This window comes from Erpetoichthys calabaricus, chromosome 8 (assembly GCF_900747795.2).
Source record: "Erpetoichthys calabaricus chromosome 8, fErpCal1.3, whole genome shotgun sequence".
Taxonomy (NCBI): domain Eukaryota; kingdom Metazoa; phylum Chordata; class Cladistia; order Polypteriformes; family Polypteridae; genus Erpetoichthys; species Erpetoichthys calabaricus.
The window spans coordinates 22,544,580-22,571,244 of record NC_041401.2 but is presented as its reverse complement, the minus strand read 5'-3'; the positions used below and the strand labels follow the sequence as shown (position 1 = coordinate 22,571,244).

General features: G+C 39.6%; 1 protein-coding gene across 1 annotated transcript in view; it reads right to left on the bottom strand.

Annotated features, from left to right (window-relative positions):
* Nucleotides 1–26,665, bottom strand: part of lrp2a (low density lipoprotein receptor-related protein 2a) — a 357,969-nt gene that overhangs the window by 194,724 nt on the left and 136,580 nt on the right. Inside the window, 12 exon segments of the mRNA XM_051930710.1 lie at nucleotides 1,270–1,481; nucleotides 4,303–4,465; nucleotides 4,467–4,529; nucleotides 4,531–4,568; nucleotides 8,434–8,572; nucleotides 8,574–8,815; nucleotides 16,524–16,640; nucleotides 16,726–16,845; nucleotides 18,128–18,367; nucleotides 19,954–20,235; nucleotides 20,338–20,475; nucleotides 23,315–23,445. Coding sequence (XP_051786670.1) covers nucleotides 1,270–1,481; nucleotides 4,303–4,465; nucleotides 4,467–4,529; nucleotides 4,531–4,568; nucleotides 8,434–8,572; nucleotides 8,574–8,815; nucleotides 16,524–16,640; nucleotides 16,726–16,845; nucleotides 18,128–18,367; nucleotides 19,954–20,235; nucleotides 20,338–20,475; nucleotides 23,315–23,445 — 1,885 coding nt within the window.

The window sequence follows — 26,665 nt, the reverse complement described above, 5'->3', positions numbered from 1 at the left end:
GGACAAATGTCTTCGCTTGAAAAATGGATGCTTTAGTACGTTTTTAAGCTTTTCCTCCGTGCCCCATAGCCTCCATAAAAAAGCACCAGAGCAGACAAGATATTTTTTTTTAAATTTATAGAAAGCACTTACCTTTTAAAAACACGGTTTTGCTTGGCAAATGCATATATACCGTGTCTGTGAAGAAACAGCATTGACTTGAAAAAATATCAACCATGTTTTGTAAACTTACAAAAGGAATTATTGGGAATAAACAGATAAAATGATATTTTCCCATACAGTTTACCGGCCATCATTAATTTTCTGAAATTGGAAATGCATACAGAAATAGAGGTGAAAGTTTATACCATGAGGATATTTATGAATAATAGCTCCAATCCCAGAATTCATTTAGCCCATTAGGACTGCAAGAGTTGATTTTAAAATGTATTCACAACGTGAATCCTCTTCTCTAGGGAGAGGGCACACAATTTTTTTAAAACTGTATTTCAAATCAGTTAATTTATGCTGTGTCTCATAAAGTGTGGTGAAATTGAATGTTGTCTGTTACAAGACCGAAATTCTGTTTTATTTTCTGTGATATGGCTTTTAACTTTCCAGAATGGTTTTCCTACAGAGAGAAGTGGACATGGACAAAACAGAAAATAAATAACATGCTTGGCATCGCAATTAGATCTTTGAGAATGATATTACCAGTTGGAGTACTGACAACATTCCCTTTGTGTATTGTACATTAAATAGGGAAAATGTCCTTTTTTTTTAGTAGATACAATAGTCTACATGGTTTATTAAATGTAATCTGAGAGGTGTTTAGTACAATGTCTGGGAAATTGCAATTATGAGGGGTTACTAAATATTGGATTAAATAAATATCTTCTTGCATACGTCACTCATTGCATGCTGTCCTTACTGATTTGTCACTTAGATGTGTCAGACTGTTACTTATCTCGTGATAACATAATAAATTGTGATTTATATGTACAGATACGTCAAAGAGTTGAGAATTATGAGAAAAGCGAATTATCCAAAAGAGATCAAACGTGGTAACTGGAAGCAAATCAATGGGTGCTGCTGTCACCTGAACAGAAGATCTAAAAATGATTATTTGTCATTTGTTAGAATGATGAATAATATTCAAATTAGGGTTGCAGAAATGTAAGAATTAATGAAACTCCATTAATGTCCCGTCGTCATCATCGTCATCTAAATTTACATCAGGAAATTAAACCACCAGCATGGCAAATATCAAATCATGAACATGACACTTACAATGGTTCTTTCTGTGCCATTTTTGTAGGCACTCCAGATTTTGTCCTGTGTTGTGTCTGACCAGTAAATTCTGTCAGTGACGGAGTCAAAGTCAATCGCCACGATGTTTCTTCCATCTCGCACCAGGAAACCGATGACATTTGGTTGCGATGTAATATTGTCAGACACTATTTGGCTCCGGCTTGCAACTAGTAGGAGAGCATCCCGAGAACCTATCAGGCACACACGAAAAATGTAATTTAATAATAATAATAATAATTCATTACATTTATATAGCGCTTTTCTCAGTACTCAAAGCGCTATCCACACAGGGAGGAACCATACTCAACAAGAAAACTGTAATGTTGGAGTAAAAACAAAGGTGAGAAGAAAAATTAATAAATCGAAATGAGAAATGTTCCCACGCTATAAAATCGCTAGCATTAAATATACACTTTAAACAATACCAGCAGCAACATTTATTTATATAGCACATTTTCATACAAACAATGTAGCTCAAAGTGTTTTATAAGATGAAATAAAAAGGAAGTTAATGTATAAAACATAAACAAGATTAGGCAATAATATTATACATTATATAACTAAGAAAAAGAGGAAGGCTGGTTGGCAGGAGGACATAAACAACAAAAAAAACTCCAGTTAGGCTGGAGAAAGAAAAAATCTGCAGGGGTTCCAAGGCCAAAAGACCGCCAAGCCCGCACTTTGTACAAATGTAGCTGCTACTTCCATTCATGCATACTGATAGGACCAAAATGTCATGGTGTGACAAAGCTCGATTTCTAGCTTGTGTTCTTTCACATGAAGATGTCCATTTGTTTCAGCCCTCCGACCAGCGAGACATGGATGGCCAACACAATGCTTGAATCAGGGACAAGACAGTGAGGAGCACAGGACAATGAGGGACATACTCCTGGGCAATGGCCTTAAAGAAAGGTGACCTCTCAGAAGCCCAATGCTCACACCTTCTACTTGACCTCCACCGAAGCAATTCAAACGGCCAATAAATTGTTACTTACATTGTTAAATTAGTTCAACATAGATCAAAGGACGTTATGCTAGTGGTGGAGACCACCAAGAGACCTATGAAAACTCTGAAGGAGTTACAAGTTACAGGGGTTAAGACTGGAGAAAATGTGGAGACCACAACTGTAAAAGCAGGGCCTTCACAAGTTACAGCTTTATGAGAGATGGGCAAAGGGAAAAAAGCAAACAAAACCTCATGAAGAGTCTGCCAGAAGACACATGGGAGACTCTGAAGTCAGAAGGAGAAATGGTTTTTGTCATTGATAGATAGATAGATAGATAGATAGATAGATTAGATAGATAGATAGATAGATAGATAGATAGATAGAATAGATAGATAGATAGATAGATAGATAGACTAGATAGATAGATAGATAGAGTAGATAGATAGATAGATATGTGATGCTCTTTTGTCTCCAAGAAGAAATCAAAATGTTACTCAAGCTCTGAAAATAAATAAATCAACAAATAAATAAATTAGACCACAACTGATTGTTTTGGCCAACAGACTAAACACTTGAAAGCATAGAGGTGACATAATAAGGACGTGAGGAAGCTTCTCTGCAGCAGGCCCTGGAAGGCTTCAGAAGATAAATTAATGCAGCAAAAAAAGGAAAACCTGAAGCCGTCCTTAAGGAAACCTGCACCTTGGAAGAAGATTTGTTTTCCAGCAAGACAGCAACCCGAAGCATAAAGCCACAAGCCACAAAGTAGTGACTTCAAAAAACAACAATGTGAATGTGCTGGGAGTGGCCAAGTCAGAATCCAGATCTAAATCCAAATGAAATTTTCTGGGTAGACTTGCAAAGGCTGTTCATTCCCGATCACCATGACATCTGACAGAGCTTCAACAAAGAAAAATTGGGAAATGTCGAGATGTGCAAAGCAGATAGTGAAAAATCTGTGTACTCAAAACCAAGGCTGTCATGGCTGCCAAAGGTGCACCTGCTAAATACTGACTTGAAAGGGGTACAGAGTTATGCGATCAGTTATTTTGTGGTTACTATTTCTAATTAATTTAGACCACTTTACAAAGATCTGTTCTCACTTTGACTTTATAGAGTCTTTTTCTATTGATCAGTGTCAAAAAAAGTCAAAGTAATCACGGTGATTCAATATTGTATAACAATAAGATGTGAAAACGTCCAAAGAGGTGAATTCTTTCTATAGGCACTGTACATGTGAGTGTGGGCATTGGTGAGAGTCGAGCCCTGCGATGGACTGGCACCTTGTTCATGGCTGGTTCCTGTCTTGTGCCCAATGCTTCCAGGGTAGACTTCTGCACCCTGAGATGGAGTAAGTGAATTTGAGAATGTTTTACTAGAGTACCTTTTAATACTATATGTTCTCCCTATGATCATCCCCACCCTGTATTTGTGATTACTAAATCCGCTCTTCTTGATATTAAGAAAAGCATTTGTGTGTTTTTAAAGGTCGGTGGGAGATGCCTAGGTGGCACTCTCCTGTTACGCCATGAAGGCTGGATTCTTCTCTAATGGCAGGTAACACTGACCTTTGTTATAGATTATTTTTTTTTAATTACAGCAAGTCAATTGATTCAGTGGCAGAGAAGCAATTTTACTTATCTGCTGTAATCAGATCTTAACGTAGCAGAAAAAACGGCACTGGAAAACAATTGTGTCTTTGGCTGCTTGAGATTAGCTTGCTGTGCTTTTAGACAGCTCATATCCCCCCAAGTGAGTGCCATGTCAGTGATTTGAATTTGCTGATTTTTAACCAAGTAATAAGCAGTAACGTAAAAGAACAGTACAGCAAAAGAAGAGGCCATTAATAGCTGCCTGAAGAAATCTCCCTGTCTGTGGAAAACTAAAGTTGTGCATGATTTTCAAAAATACAGATTTCTCAAGAGATGAGGAAAGGGCCACATGGATTTAGATTTAATTCTCCTTAGGCAGTTTATCATTGAAAACAAATACAAAGTCAACAACGTTGTTTACTCCATCATAAAAAAACCTGAAGTGTTATCACTGGTAAGCCTTTCAAAGAGACCTGATTTAGCCTACCTGTCACCTTGGCATGTTCTCTGGTCGCCTTCCAGCGCATAGCCGTCCTCGCAGTGACACCTGAATGATCCCCTTTCATTGAAGCAATGCTGGCTGCAGATTCCTGGCGGCTGACATTCATCGATATCTTCGCAGGTCCTCGAGTCATTGGGTCAGCCTGTATCCTGTCGGACATGTGCACTGGGCTCCGAAGGGCCCCTGGATACAGCCGTTGGGTACAGCCGGTGCTATTGTCCGCGCAGCTCTCCTGATCTGGAATGCGATACGTTATGAGCAATTACTGAGCATTAAAATGAAATGGCTTGAAGGCTGTGAATGCCAGAGGAAGGAAGCAGATAACACAGAGGCCACGAGCCATTAAATAACAATACGTCTGCTTGTGTTCAAATTTACCTTCGTATTGCAAGCTCGCCCAGGTTTGAGCGGGACGGACCCCCAAAACAAAAGGCTTAAAGTTTAATATTGAAATGCTGATAACTTGTCTGTTGCTGCTGCTCCTCATTTTTTTTTATTCTTTTAGCTTTATTTATGTAAACATTCAAAAATACATTTAATATAACTCACTAAGTCAGGCGAGGGTTGACTGCTGTGTATGTCTTTTGAACATATAAACTGTACTTGCTACATTTTTATTGGATTTAGTTATTTAAATAATAATAAATAATAAGGATTTAATGATTGATTTATCACTTTACCTGAGATGGACTGAGATTCCATCCAGGGTGGTTTTCTGCCATACACTACTGTAGTTCATCATTTTTGTTTTTATTTTATTAATTAGAACATTAGAACAATCTGGATGAGAACAGGCCATTCAGCCTAACTAAGCTCACCAGGATTATCCACTTAACTCTTCTAAAATAACATCAAGTCGAGTTTTGAAAAGTCCCTAAAGTCTTCCTGTCTACCACACTACTTGGTCACTTAGTCCATGTGTCTGTGGTTCTCTGTGTGAAGAACAACTTCCTAATGTTTGTGTGAAATTCCCCCTTAACAAGTTTCCAACTGTGTCCCCGTGTTCTTGATGAGCTCATTTTAAAGTCACCATCTCGATCCACTGGACTAATTCCCTGCATCATTTTAAACACTTCAGTCAGGTCCCCTCTTAATCTTCTTTTGTTGAAACTGTAAAGGCTCAGCTCTTTTAATCTTTCTTCATAACTCATCCTTTGTAGCCCTGGAATCAGCCTAGTCGCTCTTCTCTGGACCTTTTCTAGTGCTGCTATGTCTTTTTTTATAGCCTGGACACTAAAACCGCACACGGTGCTCCAGATGAGGCCTCACCAGTGTGTTTATAAAGCTTGAGCAGAACCTCATGTGATTTGTACTTCACACATCAAGGTGCTATATAACCTGACATTTTGTTAGCCTTCTTAATGGCTTCTGAATACTGTCTGGAAGTCAATAGCTTAGAGTCCATTATGACTCCTAAATTCTCCTCATAATGTGTACTCTTGATTTTCAGACCTCCCATTGTGTATTCAATTTAAACCTGGCATTTTTACCTCCTACATGTAATACTAAATTTCATCTGCCATAATTCAGCCAACCCTCAGCCCAAGCTTGTATGCTATCTAAGTCCCTCTGTGAAGATTCAACGGGTTCGAGATTATCTGTCAATCCACCTATCTTGGTATCATCTGCAAATTTAACCAGCTGTTATTTATTTTCCTATCCAAATCATTTATATATTAAAAATAGCAGTGGCCAATTCTGGTGAGGTTCCTTTACACCATAATCATTTGCTTCTTGTGTCTGAGTCAGTTTTGCACCCATCTACACACGTCACTCCAAGGTTACAGTTCTTTTAGTTTGAAATACTTCCAGTTCAGTCAAAACCTGTTTGGAGTGGGGTCTCATACTAAATTAGGGCTCTCAGTGTTCTGATCTTTTGAAGTTATACAGCTCCTATTGGAATGGGACTTCTAGTTAATTATGTATGTAATATGTGGTTTTGGTACGTGGAGAACTGCAAGATTGTTACAATCTGCTTTATATAAAAGATATATATGGCGGCTCAAGTCACAAAGGCAGAATGAATCCCAAAAATAGTTGGGACGCCAACCTGGCCAACTCTATTTAATTTCAAAAGCAACAGCCGGGCGTGGAGGAGCTCAGACATAAAGAATGCAGGCAGTCACCTCCAGTTCGCCCTCTGGTGGTCGTTCCAAGTGTCTACTAATGATAGCATGCAAACAAGACCACAAGATCACCCCCCACCCTAACTAGAAGGTGGTGGATTAGGGTTGATTTCACAGTATTTTTAGTCGACCAATGAGAAACATATGCACCAAGTTTCATGAAAATCGCTCCAGCCATTCGGAAGTGATGCTGGAACATACATTCATACACACACACATACATTGACTATACATGTATATATTTTTTTTAGTCACCCTAATGCCACACAGTTCTTGGCACTTTATAAAAACTTTGACTTGGGTGGGAAGGTCATTCGAGAGAAATGACATTAGCGACTGCGAGTGGAAACAGACCTGCGACTTTAAAGTGAAATGTAACATTCATTCCATTTCCATTTCCTCATTTCAGAAAATTCTAACCACGCTGAAACGTGTGAAGAAGTGGTCTTTTGGTGAATTGAGCCTTCTACCTTTCTTAGAAAAGCCCAACACTTCATCCACTGAGCCTTTATTGCCAAATCACTGAAAAGAGTATTTCGCCAAAGTTGTATATAAATGATTACATCTTGCCCAAAGAAGGGGCCTGAGTTGCCTTGAAAGCTTGCATATTATAATCATTTTAGTTAGCCAATAAAAGGTGTCATTTTGCTTGACTTCTCACTATATAAATGATGAAAAATTAGTAAAATTAAAAAAAAATGAATTTGTCTGCATTGGTCTTGAGCATTCGACCATTTGATCGAAAGTCCAACACACTAACCACTTGACCTACACCGAAAATTTTTCATATATAGGTGTGTTGGCCAAATGCACTATATATATATATATATATATATATATCCTCTTTAATAAAATCCCTGTGTGCGTCCGTGTGTCCGTGTGTGTGTGTCTTCTGGTGAAGTACGTATGTGCGGGGCGCGGTGCAATGCTTCAAAGCAGATGGTTCAAAGGCCGCCTGACGCGTCACACAAGACAGAGTGGGCAGGACCTATCAAATATCGCATGGCCGATCCAATCGGATTTCGGTAAATAAGGTAACACCTAAAACATAAGGCACAAAAAATCCAATCGGGTACTCCAATCGCGGAGACCAGCTTCCCCAAAGAGGTGGGATTAGTGTTTGTTGTTGTGCAAGTGTTCACTCTGAGGATTTCAGATTTGCGATTAAGAAGCTTGGCCCAGTAAAGTGTAAAGTGTCAGTCGTTTTGAAGGGGTTTTCCTAAATATACGAATTTTCATGACATTACAATAGGATGACTTTAAAAGTAGATTTATTTTCGCGCACAATAAAATCCGTTGCTGGGGAGACGCCATACATAAAGTAATCAGCTGCACGCCAGCACAGATTAAAATACTTGCTGGGGAACTGCACAGTACTTGCTGGAGAGGACTCCACAGCAAGCTAAAATAAAGAGAGGCAGGATAGGAGATCTTCAAACGGAAACAACTTATCAATCAACAGCCACAGAGGAGAGGATAAATGTAATATTAATTATACTTACTGTATTGTCACATCATTTCTATTTTTATTTTTATTATTATTTTACTTAAGGCTTCTTGCAAAAATATTTTTGACAAAAAAAATTAAGACAAGAAACAGAATGAGGTCAAGGTCCCTTGCCATTTAATATAGACTGTTCCTACTAATGTTTATGCACTACTGTTTCTAGCGCCCGTTATTGTAAAGGGCTTAAGGTCCAGGTATATATATATTTAATATATATATATATATATATATATATATATATATATATATATATATATATATGTGTGTGTGTGTGTGTAATCGCTTAAAGTATAATACAGGGAAATGAGGAAATTTAAATTTCACGTAATCAACTATACAGATCCCGGGTGAAAACTGATGAAATTTTGTGTTGTAAGATTAGCATGCATGCAAAATTTGAAGGTAATCGGTTCAGTAAAAGTTTGACCCAGACGAACAGAGTTGAAAAAGATTGTGTAAAAACACTTACTGCACAGAGGAGACTCGTCAGCTCCATTGGGACAGTCGGGGACATTATCACACACTTTGGTCAGGTTGATGCAGATGCTCTGCCCTGGACACTGCCACTGCCCACTGAGGCTGGAGAATGGCTGGGTTGGGCAGTCCCTTCTCATCACTCATGTCTCTGCAGTCATTGTCCCCATCACAAACCCATCGACTGTGTATGCAGTTTCCATTGTCACAGTGAAACATGGAAGGATGGCAGGTTCTGACTGGGCAACCCTGATGCTCATCAGAGCCATCGTCACAGTCTGGATGTTGGTCACATTCCCAGCTGGAAGGAATGCAGCTGCCATCTGACTGACACTGAAACTCGGAATCATGGTGACACATTCCAGGCATCCTAGTTGCTATGGAATTAAAAAGAGAGAAAAGATTGAGCAAGCCTGTTACCTTGTCTTGACATGGTGAAGTAAACAACTTCAGCTTTAAAATCTAATACTAATAAGTAAAATGGCAACTTTAAAAATTTTAATCTTAATTAGTCTTAGGAAAGCAGTACAAAAACAGCATATTTTTTACATAGAATCAGGTCTTGAAGTGGGCCGTTATACATCAGTAGCAAGTGCCATGCATGTTTACTATATAAGACACTAAGCTGTACCCCGTGGCTTCGCCTACATAGTAATGAAACAGGACAAACTTTAAAAATCAATAGATGTTGGCACTGTATCTGATTGTGTTCAGCTCTGACGGGAAAGTGTTCCCCGCCTGGGAAGAAAAGCACATGGCCATGATATCTCTGGTAATCAGCAGCTACCCTCTAAAACACACGGAGCTCTGATCTCTCTCTCAAAAATGTCAAACGTTACTTCTTAACAATCTGTAGATGATAATTTGTGTTGAACAAACCGGTATCGCTAGCTAAGCGGAGGCGAGGTGCACTCCAACACATGGCGAGACGTAGACTAACTCGAACAGAGGCTGGCGAGTGAATGAGGAAGGCCCTGCCCCCCTGCTCTCAGCCTACAGCCACGTTGCTGTATTTGCATAAGTACATCAAGCGAACTATGGTACTTAGCGCAATGAGAGAAGTCGCAAAATCAACCAGAAAGTTCAAGCAAATTATAGAAAACAACCAGATCTAAATCCGTTAAGTAATTCTCTCGTGAAAAGCTGACAGACAAACATGCTTGGACCACGCAATTTTTAAAACCGATTCTTAGTGAGCACCTATAGGCCAAGGGTAACCTACATTCCAAATTTCAAGTCCTCATGGTTCAGGAGATTTCGTGATGAGTGAGTCAGTGGTATTTGGTTTTTATATATATAGAGATTATGTTAAACATTTCCACTTGCAGTAAGTATTTCTTTAGCTATATTTTAAAATTTGTACAGGATTCTCTTTCTTTATTGAAATTGGGGAATTTTTTTTTCTTTCTAAATGATTGAAATAATAGAAAAAATGCATCACCACCCTTAAATGCACAATTTAATAGCCCATTTATAAATAGTTGGAAAAGGAAAATGAACAATGTTTTAAACACCAAGGGAGTAACCACAATTGTTTTACACTTTAAATAATTTCTGATGTGGAAAAAAAGCAGACTGTAAAAATGCACGTTACAAATAAAGAGAGAAGTATGAAAGAAAGTTTAAAGGGGAAGAACGCATTACGATTGGCTATCTAAAATATAATCCCGCCCATGTAAAAATGATTGACGAATGCCACACCCCCTTCCAAAGCGACCAGCCCGTGTTTCTGTATCTGAGGTCTGAGGGAGGAGGCAGGTGGGAGGTTGGCACTGTGTCGGAGGAAGTGTTTGTCGGAGGTTGGATTCCATTTTGAAAGAGGTAGGAGGGAAGATGGAGTTGCAAATGAGGAATGATGCAGTTTTGATGCAGAGGGAGGAGATGTCCTGAAATGGACACTGAAAAAAGGGAACCTCCTTCGATCTTATGATCTAATGTCAATATATTGCAATAATCAAAACCGCCCCCACTCTCCGAAAAGTTACCAGAGGTTGACACTGCAAGGAGGATCTACATTCATATCATGCAGCTAGAAAATCCAAGCAGGACCCCAGAATCATTTTGCAGCGCTGGGTATTCAAAGGCAGATCCCCTCACCGAGGAAAACCTTCACCCTCTATTAAGAAATTTCCCTAAAAATAGATGTATCCACATCATTCAATGCATAGAATACTAAAAGAAACATGTACTTTGAACCTATACTAGAGTAAGTAAATGTTTCAAGCACCTATGTAAACGTTCTAATGAGGTAGTACAGGACAATTCATGTTAACAGAAAGGCCAAAAATGCTCATTTTATTCCAGTAGGAGTGTCTCTGAATACATTTCTGAACAGACAACACATCAGATCCTAAGTGGATGGGCTACTCTAGCTGAACTTCATGCAGAGTTCCACTCCTCTCAGCTAAGTGTGGGCATTTGATCACCAAAACTAGAAAACAGAATAGTCAAAAAATGTCACCCAGACTAACAAATCTCAAGTTCTGCTGAGATGTGTAGATGGCTAAAACCTGATATAAACAGCATAAATCCATGTATCCATTCCACCTTGTGTCAATGGCACAGATTGATGGTAGTAGTATAATGGTACATAGGATGTCACAGCGTATTTCCGCATGGTTGCTGACCCCTTTTGTGTATCCATTTATGGTCACATTCTATGCTTTTTCAAATGGATAATGTGGCACACCACAAAGAACACATCATCTCAAGTGGCTTCCATTTTCTTGCGCAAGCCCCTCAATACAATATGGTGACTTTGGGATGAAGTGGAACAGAAGGTTTGCAAGATAAACTTGAAGATCTTCATAATGTGATGGAGTGTAACATGGACTGTTACCCCTAATTAATGTTTCCAACACCCCTCTGAATCCATGCTTTGAAGAATTCAGCCTGTTCTATAGGCAAAATGGTATTCTCTCCATAGTAGATAGGTGGACCTAATCAAGTGGTCAGAGTGCGTATTCATGAGAGGCGAGTCTTTCTCCTGCTTGTAATATTACAGATCATGCCCCAAGTGTTCAAATAAACCATAATGTATAGATAGATAGATAGATAGATAGATAGATAGATAGATAGATAGATAGATAGATAGATAGATAGATAGATAGATAGATAGATAGATAGATAGATAGATAGATAGATAGATAGATAGATAGATAGATAGATAGATAGATAGATAGATAGATAGATAGATACTTTATTAATCCCAAGGAGAAATTCACATACTCCAGCAGCAGCATACGGAAAAACAATATTAAATTAAAGAGTGATAAAAATGCAGGTAAAACAGACAATAACTTTGTATAATGAACGATCTCCTCAGTCTGTCAGTGGAGCAGGACATTGACAGAAGTTTGTCGTAGAAGCTGCTCCTCTGTCTGGAGATAATCCTGTTCAGTGGATGCAACGGTTTCTCCATGATTGACAGGAGCCTGCTCAGCGCCCGTCGCTCTGCCGCAGATGTCAAACTGTCCAGCTCCATGCCTACAATAGAGCCTGCCTTCCTCACCAATTTGTCCAGGCATGAGGCGTCCTTCTTCTTTATGCTGCCTCCCCAGCACACCACTGTGTAGAAGAGGGCGCTCGCCACAACTATCTGATAGAACATCTGCAACATCTTATTGCAGATGTTGAAGGATGCCAGCCTTCTAAGGAAGTATAGTCGGCTCTGTCCTCTCTTGCACAGAGCATCAGTATTGGCAGTACAGTCCGATTTATCATCCCGCTACACTCCCAGGTATTTATAGGTATTTATATGGTATGGTGAAGACAGCTACACTATCTCTTATTCACAAACATGTGGCCTTTAACAGGACATCTTTCTTGGCACATTTATACACTGGTTAATCCAGCACCATCACAGCTCGCAGGAAATGGGCTCAATTACAGCCCAGTAGCTGTTGTCACACACGTGTGCATGGGAGGCAGCTAAAGGGCACAGAAGAAGGTAATCCCTGATCAGACCAGGGGGTGGCAAAGTGCATTAATCCTTTCTCTTGTCTTTCCCGCAAACCAAATGCAAGAAATTCTGCCTGGCTCCCATGAAGACTTCACTTCTAGTTCTGCCCCAGAAGATGGCACTTCCAGATCCACCTCCCAAGAAGTCACAACCCAGTGACCTCATTTCCAGTTCCGGTCCCAAGATCCCTCCTCTTCCTGCCGTCCAACTATATATCCGCCATGTTTACTGACTTGTTGACAGTTCTGTTTTGGACTCTTGTCTGTAAAGACCATTTTCTCAACCTTTTTTTGCATTTTTGCTGCCAATTCTCAAGTATATGAGAGGCTGTCCAAAACCTCTTTGTGCGTCAAGGCTTGATTATTTACCAAACTGTTTACCTGGAGTTTGCATGTTGGACACGTGTTCCTCCCAGTTCCTGTATACATTAGGTTGATCATATCTCAAAACTGGGTGCATGCGAGTGCCCTATAATGAACAGAAATCCCATCCGGCGCTCAACCCTGATGCTAAAGTTGATGAAACAGGCTAAGATGCCTTTTCAGGCCTATCACGAGAACAAGCACTCAATAAACTTAGATGCATAGCAGGATGGGTGGAGGAATGGATGGATGGATGGATGGGTAGATGGAATCAATGGAAGAATGTATTCATGCTCCAAGCCGGGCCCCAAGGTTCTCCCAAATTAGTTTCATTTTAATAGTGGACCAGGAATTTGTTATCTACTGTATATTTGAGCATATAATATACATTAAGAATTACTCTGAGGCAGTTACAGTATAATTTCTGTTGTCTATTACATTTTCATTGATGCCGTTGTTGCTTTACAGTATAGTAATATAATACATTTTGAAAAGAAACAGTTAAATGAAGATGTTTGAACATTTTGTAAATATAAGGGATTTTAAAAACACTGTTAAGAACAAAAATCTGTTCAAATCCAACTCAGTGCATGTCACACTGTCAAGAACTAAAATGACAAAACAGTAACACCTTAGTTATCCTTTCTTTCAAATTAAATAACATACAGGTTAGGCTCCTACCTGGGAATATTTTATCTGAAAGCAAAGACAGAGAAAAACAACAAGAAGGAAGAAAAAGGATGAGCATCACATTCGACTTGTTATAAAATACTGGCAGGCCACAGGCCTTAGCTAACGCAGAAATGAAGGCAAACAGCCATAGTTTTGCACTTAACCCTCCACCCCTCATAGATGCCCATTTGATATATAAATTGGATCCTTCAATTGGAGAATATTGCATATCAAAGTCTCATTTAATTAAAAATACAAATTTTAGGAATATATGGCAGGTATAGTTAATGTCTTTAAAAATTATTTAATTGATTAAATTGAACAGTTCAAAAGCATTAAAGATTTTTTTTGTCTAAATAAAGGATAAAAGGATAAGTACAGAGCCCCATAGGTGTCAAACAGAAAATATATATGTATATAAACATTCTCATGAATTAGTAACTCAGTCAAATGGATTGTTTTTATTTTTTCCCTGATTCTTATTTCAGTAGTACAGAGCCCCGTTCTGTATTAATTTGTTTGAACAGATTATTATTTTTCCCTCCTTGCAGTCCAGTTCTTATTATGCAGCCCCAAACTGTTTTCCTGGCATACAGTTCAGTGAACCCAAAGTGAGTTGTGTGAGGTTTGAGTTAAACTCAGTGAACCGGAAGAAGAACTAGTTTGAAGACCACCGCGATTGAAATGTTTTTTTTTGAGGAGTCCGGAAATGCAAGAGAAGTCATGAGAACCGATTTATAGATTTTTATCCGAGAATGTGATATTCCTGAGTCAGTGGTGGAAACTTTAATAGAAAAAAAAGAAAAGTTTAAAATCTATTCGATAGTGGCATTGAACAGCATAGAAGAGACTGAACCTATTGGTTGGCGATACTCTTCCTGTTTCTGCTTCACTAAACTGCATACCAGGAAAAATAGCTACTGAAATAAGAAAAAAAATAAAAATACAGTGGAACCTCGGTTTGCGAGTAACTTGGTTTACGAGTTTTTTGCAAGACAAGCAAAAATTTTTAATAAATTTTGACTTGATAAGCAAAGTCTTGCAGTACGAGTAGTATGTATATGCTTTGTCTGCTGAGCATCATGTGATCACAACTGAGCTGATGGTTCTTCTCTCTCTCTCGCTGCGGGATTGTGGGCAATCATCTCCTATTCTCCGTCGGCGTGTCTCACTCATATAGTCAACATCCATACGAGCATATACTGTTTACTGCAGCTTTAGCATTGTGACTGTTTGTGCGCACGCGTGTGTGTGTGTGTGCTCGCTCGCTCGTGTGTGTGTGTGTGTGCTCGCTCGCGTGCGCATGTGTGCTGTGACGTGCGAGTCCTCGTCTTGCACCTTAAACACGAAGCTGAGTCTCAGTACTTTAGCAACACCAGCTTTGTTCAGCTTGAAACAGCAACAGCACAGTTATTTATTGTAGTGGGATCTGCCGCTCTCCTATACACAGACACAGCAGTCAGGCAGGGCCCTGCGCATTTATAATGTTCCTTGTTCCTTGTATCACCCATCGACGGCAGGCGTTTATAGCATGTCCGCAATCTTTTCGGATTCGCTTTTATGGCAAACTGCTACAGCGCTGGGAGACTGCGATTGCTTTGGGACGCTCTGCCGCGTGTCGTCCCATTGGGTGGAATCCCACAAGAGTTTAGAAACTCACTCACACCAGCCATGATTCTCTTCAAAGGTAAAGTGCAGGTTAATTTGTTTTATGTATTTTTACTTTATATTTTGTATTAATCATTTTTATATGAATAGTTTTGGGTTGTAGAACAAATCATGTGAGTTTCCATTATTTCTTATAGGGAAATTCACTTTGATATACGAGTGCTTTGGACTACGAGCACGTTTCCGGAATGAATTAGGCTCACAAACCGAGGTTCCACTGTAATCCATTTGAATGAATTGCAGTAATTCATTCGAATGAGTTAATATTTTTTTTGAACAGGTTACTAATTTGTTTGAATGGATTACGATCGAATTTATTTGTTTTTCCTCCGACACCTCAAGTCTAATTTATTTTCTCATCATGGTCATATTAATGTTTCACTGGAATTTGTGATTTTAGGTGAAACATATTTTAAATATCTAGAGGATACCAGTCTTTGGACATCACAACATGAATTAAAAAATTCATCTCATTTCATCTTCTCAAACTGTTTTTCCTGATGAGGGTCACAATGGCCACAGGCCAAGCAGGTCAGCCCAGACTTTTGTTTCTCCACCTACAGATTCCAGCTTTTGATGGGGAACTCCCAGGTGTTCCCAAGCCAAATGGAACGTGCTACTCTAGCAGAACTTCATACAGAATTATACTCCCTCAGCTAAGAGCAGTAGGATGTGTCTGCAGTGGGCATATGATCATCAAAACTGGACAACAGAACAGTTGAAAAATATTGCGGTGGCAACAGACAAAGCAGGACAGCCCAGACTTCCCTTTCTCCATCTATAGATCTTGATGGGTTTATTCCAGGAGTTCCCAAAGCTAGCCGGGAGTTATAATCCTTCCAGAGTGCCCTTGGTCTGCCATAAGGTCTCTGCGCAGTGGGACATGCCAAGGGCAGCTCTACGGGGTGCTGCCCAGAGAGTATCCATGGGTGGACTTATCCCTAGCCCTATCCCTGGCAGAGTACACTGTTTTTATCATTTGTACTGTCATGAGGGGAACCTGCTCTTTGTCTGACCTTTCAGCTCAAAGCTGTTTGCCAAGAGAGACCATACCGGGGCACAAAGCTTCAGACAACCAACCTCTGAGCATGTCTAAAGCGCACAAACCCCACAACTACAGTGATGTGACAGTCTAGGGTGGGTTCAATAATTCAGGAAATGCCTAATGTGTTAGAAATTCTGAAGTTAAAGTAAACTCATACTGTGAATCGTCCTGTAACTGCAAACCAGAAATTCCCTCTTGTATAACACAGTCTGTCTAATCCTAATCCTGATGCCGCAATAAAACAAGTGATCCCAAAAAGCAGAAAAACAATCAAGGTGCTTCACTATACATTTTTTAGACACAATCCTCCTTTCAAACAAGTCAGCCCTGCATTGCTTACTTCAGAAAGTACAATGTAAAAATGTAACAAAACTCACGGCAGCCCGACTCGTCAGATTGATCATTACAGTCGAACACCCCATCACAGCGGTACAAGGTGCTGATGCACTGGTGTCCATTTGCACACTTGAATTCATTTGCAGTGCAGTTGTATGCTGGAAACAGAAAGACATGACGTTAACTACATACTCAGAATGAACATTTGTATTTCATACCCTGACTTACTTAAATTTTACTTACTGCAGCCTTGCTCATCAGCGCCATCTGCACAATCTCTGTCACCGTCACACGCATAGCTGGGATCAATACAGCGATGATCTGGACACTGAAACTGTCCTGGATAGCAAGTGCTGCTAAAATCTGAAAAAAAGAAAATTTGTGGTCATTGAAGAAGACTTTGTAGTTTAGCCGACTTTCCGAGATTATTGTGACCGTATGCCTTTTATTAGTGTTACATAACAGTCTGAATTCATGTGTCCTGTATGTTTTACTGCTTATTTTCATGTTTTCTAGTTATTATTTTTATGTGGTTTCTGTTATGTCTGTAATTCTGCTTTGTATGGTTTTAAACGTCCTGATATTGCATGTGCTTTGTGGGTGGTTCCCCAGGAGGCGGGGCCACTCTGACATCATTATTTCTGAGCCTGCCTTCTGACTACTTAAAGTCCAAAAGAAAGGAGCGCAGGCAGCATTTTTACTGAAATCTATTGGATTATTTCTCAGTATTGCTATTCCTTAACTTTTAAAGTTTTTTTAATCTTTTTGATACTGTATTTGGATTGTGATCATTGGATTAGTGTATTGGGACACTGTTGCAATAGGATTGCCTTTAGGGAACTCCTTTTGCCTCTTTTTTTGTGTCTTCTTTTTGTTATTCCCTTTTGGTAAATAAATACCCTTCATTTATAAAGATTTTGGGTTGCCTTTTTTATAAAGATTCTGGGCTGACTTTTTTGGTGACATGCTGAAGATTTATCTTGGCTTTAGCACATTAGGTAGTTTTTCAGCTTTGTTGAGCATTTTCCCTATTCTGAGGCCTAGTTAGGCTGAAGTCTGCTGTTGCTGTTAAGAGTAAGATGGACTGTTCCAGGTTGGCCATTTGAGGGTTTTTTTTGAAGGCCTCTAGCCATTTTGGACATATGTGAGACTCAATCTTAACACAATTAGCCCCTGCTAAGGTCAAGAAAATGACACTGGAATTGACACTGGGAGGATACATGAAAAAAGAGCCACATGCATGTTATGATTCATTTTTTTGTACCTTTTATTTGGTGATTTATGTCAAAACTGAAAATTTTATATCCAGGGAATCTGACTTTGTCATCCTTTATAATGTAATGGTATTTATCTCCGTTCCTCAACACCACTATTTAAATTGTAATGGGGTATCATATTATCAGAACAATCACAGCACACATCTGATGTCTCAACAAAATCTCTACATGTGACAGGAAATGAGTCCTGTGATTTTTATTTAGGTATCGAAATGATATATGCATAATTAAAAGATGAAAAGGCATCCAAATGTTTTGCTGAGACTTTGATTTTGTGCAGATTTTCACTACTAATCAGTTGCTATTGGGGACAAAGACGCTTGCTTGTGGCCAGCCAATGACTGATATTGCATATTTGATACACTTACTACAATTCAATTCGTCAGATCCATCATTGCAGTCGTTGTCTGTGTCACATAACCAAATAATCGGGATGCAGCGCCGATTGGCACAGGTGAACTGGCTAGGTGTGCAAGAGGCCGGTTCATGAGTTGGGCAATTCTGCTCATCACTCCCATCAGAGCAATCGTTCTGTCCGTCACATTGCCAGGAACGTGGGATACACTGACGAGTAGTGCAAGTGAAGGCCGATGGGGAACAGGTGTTATCTAAGAGAAAAGAACACATGAACATGCAGAAGGTAAGTAAAATGGCGAGAGCACACCACTAAGACCCTTTTCCTTCTTTTGCGGTCATTGTATTTGATACATCTTAATTGACAGCAAAGTGAATCTCACAATATCCTGGAGGAAAAAAAAATCATTATTATTTATATTCTTAAGGTAAACAGATTTTTTATAACTGTTATGATAAGATGCATAATGTTGTTGCCAAAAACAAATAATGAAATTGATCTTATACAGTATATAACCAGTTTTACGTAAGATAGTACCCTACATCACTTCACAATTTCGACAATCAATGAAAAAATATAAAATAATATTAATATCATTGACACAATAGAAGGTATAAATGATGAAAACCCACCAATAAATAAGTTAAAGGTGCTCTATAAATGTAACTTCTTATTATTAACTAGCTGTGTAAGCCTGTGCTGTAAAAAGCCAGGGCTCCTGGATTCTGGCACTTCAATCAATTAATCGTATTGTTTGTGCATTAGCAGCTAAGCGAAGTTCTCTTTCCTCAGAGGTTTCATTTTGTCGACGCGCTCACCTCCGTTGTCTACCAGCCGCTAAGCGAGTTTCTCTCCTCTGAGGTTTTGTTTAGCCGATGCGATTACCTCGTTTGTGTATTAGCGACTAAGCGAGTTTCTCTTTTCTCGGCGGTTTCACTTTGGCGATATGTCGATTTCTTTGAGCTTCATGCTGTAGCCTCTCACTTTAGGTTCGGACAGACAGACACACACACGTCCATGTGTAGACATTTATATATAAAATAATAAATAAAGGATAAATATGTCATGTCATTTTCTGACCCATTTAATCCAGACCAGTGCCGTAGACAGGGTGCCAGTCTATCACAGGGTGACTACACCAAACGTACGCTAGGACTAATTTAGTGTTAATACTGAAAATCAAAAAAACCATCAAACAATTTAATGTACCATTTGGTGCTTGGTTCATAAAATAACCAATCCCAGTGTGCATTAGAGCCTAACCATTACATTTATCATACTCATCAAATCCCTACAAACAGATTATATACTTGACCCAGGGTGAATGATACCCATCACCACCCATGTCTCAGGACATTCACAATTTCTTTACATAGTGTCACACACACATGCCTGAAGATCACCTTCTGGGCTCACCAAAGGTATGTGGTACCACCCCCTGGGCACTGTCGCTAATAGTCTTGTCTCCCTTTTCCTTCATAGTTTTGAGAAACTGCCCATTGAGGGAAATGGGGCCAAAGAAGCCCTGCCCCTTCCAGTCTGGCCGTTATAAAGGAGAGATGCTCCTAGAAAGTGGCATCTCAAATTGGACCTGACCTACCACGAAGAAGGTCATACAGACACCTGGAAGTGTACACCTAACGGCACTTGACAATCTTTGCAGCACAACCGAGTGCATATTTTTGTTAAGGATTTACTTTATTTTTGTGCCTACGAATTAAACAGGGTTTTTCCTTGTTGGCACGCCAGCAAATTTTGTTCTTGCCTTATGTCATCCCTCACCCCTCTACAATAGGAAAGTCAACTTTAACAAAGTGGAATACAGTTTGTTTTTCCTACTTTGAACTCCACAGTTGGCTTCATCACTGTTGTCATGGCAGTCATCCATCCCATCACATCTGAAGTGCTGTGGCACACATTTTCCGTTGGAACAAGGAAAGGAATTTGCACCACACTGTGGGATTGGTGGCTGGTTATCAGGATCATCAACACAGGTCTGCTGATTGGTGGAGAGTTTCATTCCATAGGGGCATCCACAGATTCTCTGGAAATTGGGTACTGGGAAGCAAAAGTGACTGCAGTCCCCATTGGGATTGGCAGGTCGGTTACAGTAGTTGGTGCCTATGAAAAGAATTGAGAGGACAATGAAATTTACAAACAGAACAAAAATTTCGGAATGTTTTAATGCATGCAAATAACAAGTTTTATTTTCCTTTGACATACCAGACTGGTAGTTTGCATTGTAAGATCTGACATGCATTATACGGCTGATTCCTCTCCGTAGGATGGTCGCATCGCCACCATCTGTCTTTCTTACACGAATTATTCCACCCAGTCTCCAGTCAGTGACATAAGCATAGGCTGAAAAGAAGAAATAAAAACATTCCATACTGTATATCATTTAAACTCGAGGGAAAGACAGCAGATCAATGACAATCAAGCGCTCCTACAATGAGCATCAGAGCAATCACAAGCAGACTTCATCCCTCTACTGACTGGAGGCAAAACCACTTGGGCTACTCGGCGAAAAAATTCTTCAAGCACCTAAACAAAGAATATTCTCAGTAGTTCAATAAAGTCAAGCATTACCTTTAAATATACACACGGTTTGTGGAACTCTGTGCCCTATGGTGGAATATTTCGGACAAAATTAAATTACAAAACGCAGCGTGATAAAAAAAACAAAATGAAATGTGAACATAAATTATTAAATGTGTCGTAAAAAATGTTTTGTTTTGCTTACTTATTTTATTTATTTATTTATCATTATGTTAGCTACTTTTGCCACAAATACTTCGAAAAGAACAGTTTTGGACAATTATTTATTCTTTTTTTGAATCTCTTTTTATGTCTTGTGATTATAATTAAGGTATTATTATTAATTATTATTTGTGTTCTCCCAAAATGTCATTTTGTTTTTTCGTGAGATGCTTTGTTTGATTGTTGCTTTGCAGCTACTAACAGCAACGTCAGAGGTCACGAATCAAGTAATTTTAGAGCTCACCGGGTATTAAGGTTACTAGCTGGGGTCACTCCTTCATTCCACAAAGAAATAAAAGGTTTGTTGTCAATTATTTCTTCTATTCAATATTAGGAATATCTCACCCATTTCTGATTTGTCGACTTATGTGTTTTGTTTCACATTCTGGTTTTCTTGCCAGATTTCCTTTTTGATCTACTGGCTTTCTGATGTCCGCTTCAGTATTTACCTCCTGTTTATCTTCCACTCTTTTCATTCTTTCTTCCGTGACATTTACTTGGTTGCTTCTTCATTTGCTGTATTGGTTTCAGTGGCACCATACACAATTTTAAAATATGCAATAAATGAAAACTGTCATTTTTCGCCCATCAATACTGAGTGGAAGGGCTTTAGCAAATACTGTGTTTTGATTTGTGAATCGTTAAAAATAATAATAATAATTCTTTACATTTACATAGTGCTTTTTCTCACTACTCAAAGTGCATCACCAATGTGTAGTGTTCACCTGGATGATGTGACGGCAGCCATTTTTGCACCTTTACTCACATCACTTGAACTATTAGGTGGTGAAGTGGTGAGATAGCTAGCCAGTTAAAAACAGAGGATGAGTAGGGGGCCAGAATGACTAGGCTGAGGTGTGCAATTTAGCAAGGACATCATTGGAAGAGTGGATGTGAATCTTTGGCTATCAAGGGCCTTCATTTGGAGTCCTGGACCACACTTTAAGAATCACTGATGTTTGGGGGTAGTGTTTCCTTGACATTTAAAAGTAAAAGTGTCCAGGATAGCCCAAAATTAGACATTTGTTTGACGCAGCATGGTGAGGTCATCAATGAGCTAGTAAGTTAGGAAGGATCATCCAATATGTGAAACATTTAGAATGACCTTTCAAGTAATGCCCCTTTTTCCAAGACCATGCTGCAACTCCGTTACGGCCCAGAGAAAGTCAGGTTAAGAACTTTGGGCCAAGCAGAAGAATGGGGCTGTCATATAGGGTTCAAGAAGTGAGGAGCTGGTAGATAATATGAGTGTAGTGCTCCTCCCAATCATGACATCTGCCATAAACCTTTTTAAATTATCAGCACAGCACTATCTCCTTTCACATTAAATCAGTAAATCAGATGTATAGCTTTTCTATGATTATCAGTATACCAGTCCTCACTGTATCTAGAGCCTTTTAGAGAAAACTTTAACTCTTTTAGGGAGGATGTCGACTTTTGTCGACACAACAGGTTGAGGGCGGATATCGACTAAACTTAAAAAAGCTGTAAACGTCGATAACACTCACCGTTACGTTATACAGTAGGTAGACCCTCTTTGCTAGGAAGACTGTTAGACTCATTGACTTGACATTGAATCCCTGTGTATGGCTGACTAGCGTGGAGTAAACAGCGTCTAGAATGGTGTCAGCATCGGGCGAGCGACTGCGCAAAGCAAAATACTCCATTCTTATTATTTATTGTGTATTAGGGCTGAATCTGATTATAACTTATTGAATTCCAATATTAATGCAAGTGCTCTGGAGATCGAAAAACAAAAGTCAGGTGTCTGCATCAGCTGTTCGGTCCCAAGCTGATTGTGCAGCTAATGTACCTATGGCAACGTTCGCCCTGGGAGGACTACACAGACACTTATCGATTTCTGAATTTGATGCACACAATCTGGATATTCGAAAATGAAAGACAGGTACCTACATCAGCTGATTGTTTCCCAGCTGATTTTAGTGCTGTACATGCACATGTAGCTGACGCGCCTATAGCAAAGTTCGCCCTGGGAGGACTACACAGACATAGATCCGTGGGCGGTAAAATGGCTACTGGACTTCATTAAATGACACACCGTGTCAGTGGACACTACGGATTACCAGCCACTCGACTACTTCAAGCTGTCTTTTTTTCCAGAAAGTGCCTTTCAGCTTATGAGTGATGAGATAAACAGGTATGTAATAAGTATGTGAATCTGCATACTGTAGAGACTCATGCAACATAAAACAGAGTGACATTTGTCATAAATAAGTATGTTTTGTTGATTTATGTGTGAAACCATTGCTTTTGGTGCTTTTTAGAAATCTGAGTTTTTTGGGAAAATATTGTAACCCTGGGACAAAAGGAAAAAAAGTTATTTAGCCCTGAAAGAGTTAAAGGCCAGAATACTATATGAAACTGACCATGTTTAACTGCTTGAAAAAATGTTTACTAAGAAAGATAAAATGTTTCTCACCTCCAAATATAGTCATGCCAAAAGGATGTGTCATCTGATTAATTCGTGGAAGAGTCCGTCGATCGGCACCACCAAATGTGCTGTGTTCAATTTTATCAAAGAAGGCATCCACCCAGTATAAGCGAAGAGCACTGTAAGAAACCATATGGAGAATTTAATGGAAAAATGGTGGTTTGTTCTGTAAAGGTCTGGTTATTCCAAATATCTGTCAAGCCATACACTAGGCCCTCTTTATTCATTTAAAGGCTACAGAGAGGTGGAAGATCAATGCATGGCTCCCACAGGGACCAGCAGGACAATTGCTAATGGCCCGCTTTCTCGTAACTTTAAAGTTTCTTTACTGCAGTAATACATTTTTCCAAATACACAGCAGGCATTTCAGGGGTTTTGATTATCTGGGAATCAAAATTTATAGTTACTTTCATAATATATTTTTTGTGTGAGTCCATTTTATTATTATTGCCATGCTTATTTTAACTTCACCTGTTTGTTGTCTGGTACAAATGTTGTAATCGATATTTAACCCACTTCCTATTGTCCAAATGACTTGAGATTTTGCACACTTACTTACTTCCAATGACAATACATGAATCAATAATCAGCTTCACTCACTAATTGATCAATTAATCCATGTTAATTAAGAAATTACATTTTCATATGAAGAATAGTTAAAAGATTTCACCAATAGATGGAACTAGTAATAGATAGACATATTAAAGGAAGTATTAAAATATTGATTACAAAATTATACTAAAACAAACCCAAGACTAAAAAGTTGAAAATAATATAAATATAAAAAATACTTTATTTTACGAGTGATGTATGAGAGACTTATTTTTTACTTTTTAGTGCACTTTTAACTTAATATAAGCTTGGTTTTTAAAAATAAATTTTTTATATATTGTGGCACAAGGGTGAGTACCCAGCTGGGACACCCAAGAGGACCGGAGGAGTGCTTACGCCTCCTACAGACCACGAGGGGGCGACCGCCCTGGTGGCTTTGTGGACCAGGGGGTGCCCCAATGCCTGAGGAGCCCTGGCCCTCAGCACTTCCGGCCACACCCGGAAGTGCTGGGGGAAAGAAGACCAGGGACACCCGGAGTGCTTCCAGGTGTGCAGCCGACACTTCCGCCACACTGGGGAGTGCCGGCGGAAGATTGTCGGGAGGCACCTGGAGCACATCCGGGTGGTTATTAAAGGGGCCGCCTCTCTCCATTCAGTAGCTGGAGTCGGGTGGAAGAAGGACGAAGTCTTGGTGGAGAGGAGTGGAGGCGGACCTGAGAGAGAGGCACTGTTTAGAAGGCCTGGAGTTTGGGGGAGTTTTGGGGGGTTGTGTGTGCACTAATGTATACAGTGCATCCGGAAAGTATTCACAGCACATCACTTTTTCAACATTTTGTTATGTTACAGCGTTATTCCAAAATGGATTAAATTAATTTTTTTCCTCAGAATTCTACACACAACACCCCATAATGACAATGTGAAAAAAGTTTACTTGAGATTTTTGCAAATTTATTAAAAATAAAAAAATTGAGAAAGCACATGTACATAAGTATTCACAGCCTTTGCCATGAAGCTCGAAATTGAGCTCAGGTGCATCCTGTTTCCCCTGATCATCCTTGAGATGTTTCTGCAGCTCCAATTATGGAGTCCACCTGTGGTAAATTCAGTTGACTGGACATGATTTGAAAGGCACACACCTGTCTATATAAGGTCCCACAGTTGACAGTTCATGTCAGAGCACAAACCAAGCATGAAGTCAAAGGAATTGTCTGTAGACCTCCGAGAAAGGATTGTCTCGAGGCACAAATCTGGGGAAGGTTACAGAAAAATGTCTGCTGCTTTGAAGGTCCCAATGAGCACAGTGGCCTCCATCATCCGTAACTGGAAGAAGTTTGAAACCACCAGGACTCTTCCTAGAGCTGGCTGGCCATCTAAACTGAGTGATTAAGGGAGAAGAGCCTTAGTCAGGGAGGTGACCAAGAACCCGAGGTCCTCTGTGGAGAGAGGAGAACCTTCCTGAAGGACAACCATCTCTTCAGCAATCCACCAATCAGGCCTGTATGGTAGAGTGGCCAGACGGAAGCCACTCCTTAATAAAAGGCACATGGCAGCCCGCCTGGAATTTGCCAAAAGGCACCTGAAGGACTCTCAGACCATGAGAAAGAAAATTCTCTGGTCTGATGAGACAAAGATTGAACTCTTTGGTGTGAATGCCAGGCGTCACATTTGAAGGAAACCAGGCACCGCTCATCACCAGGCCAATACCATCCCTACAGTGAAGCATGGTGGTGGCAGCATCATGCTGTGGGGATGTTTTTTAGCGGCAGGGACTGGGAGACTAGGCAGGATAAAGGGAGAGATGACTGCAGCAATGTACAGAGACATCCTGGATGAAAACCTGCTCCAGAGCGCTCCTGACCTCAGACTGGGGCGACGGTTCATCTTTCAGCAGGACAATGACCCTAAGCACACAGCCAAGATATCAAAGGAGTGGCTTCAGGACAACTCTGTGAATGTCCTTGAGTGGCCCAGCCAGAGCCCAGACTTGAATCCGATTGAACATCTCTGGAGAGATCTTAAAATGGCTGTGCACCGACGCTTCCCATCCAACCTGATGGAGCTTGAGAGGTGCTGCACAGAGGAATGGGCGAAACTGCTCGATTTTGAGCTTCATAGCAAAGGCTGTGAATACTTATGTACATGTGCTTTCTCAATTTTTTTATTTTTATAAATTTGCAAAAATCTCAAGTAAACTTTTTTCACATTGTCATTAAGGAGTGTTGTGTGTAGAATTCTGAGGAAAAAAATGAATTTAATCCATTTTGGAATAAGGCTGTAAAATAACAAAATGTGGAAAAAGTGATGCGCTGTGAATACTTTCCGGATGCACTGTATATTAGCTGTTTAATAAACGTGTGTTGGGTGATTTAAACATGTCTGCCTGTCTGTGTCTGGGCTGCTTTCCATAATATATATTTGTTATCGTTTTGTTTTCTATTTTCCGTGATGCCATTTTGTTTTTTTGTGTGGGTGCCGTGATTTTGGGTAGCAATTACTAAGATGTGGATTTTGGTTGCTGGGCTACATCGTTTGAAAGTCACATCATCTTATATCACCAGAGTAGCTCTCTTTAAGCCAGCGTCTGCATTGATAGTGAGCCAGCAGTACAAAGTTTTTAATTTGTGATTTTTTTTTTTGGAATATCTGGAAATGAGGCATTATCAGGTTCAGAAAAGGGTCAAAACTATCCAATCTACTGCAATGTATCAAAGCCAAAGCGAGAAGCAAAAATTGAAGTCAAAACACGGGTGCTGCCTTAACAATGGGAAATGAAAATAGCAGTGATCA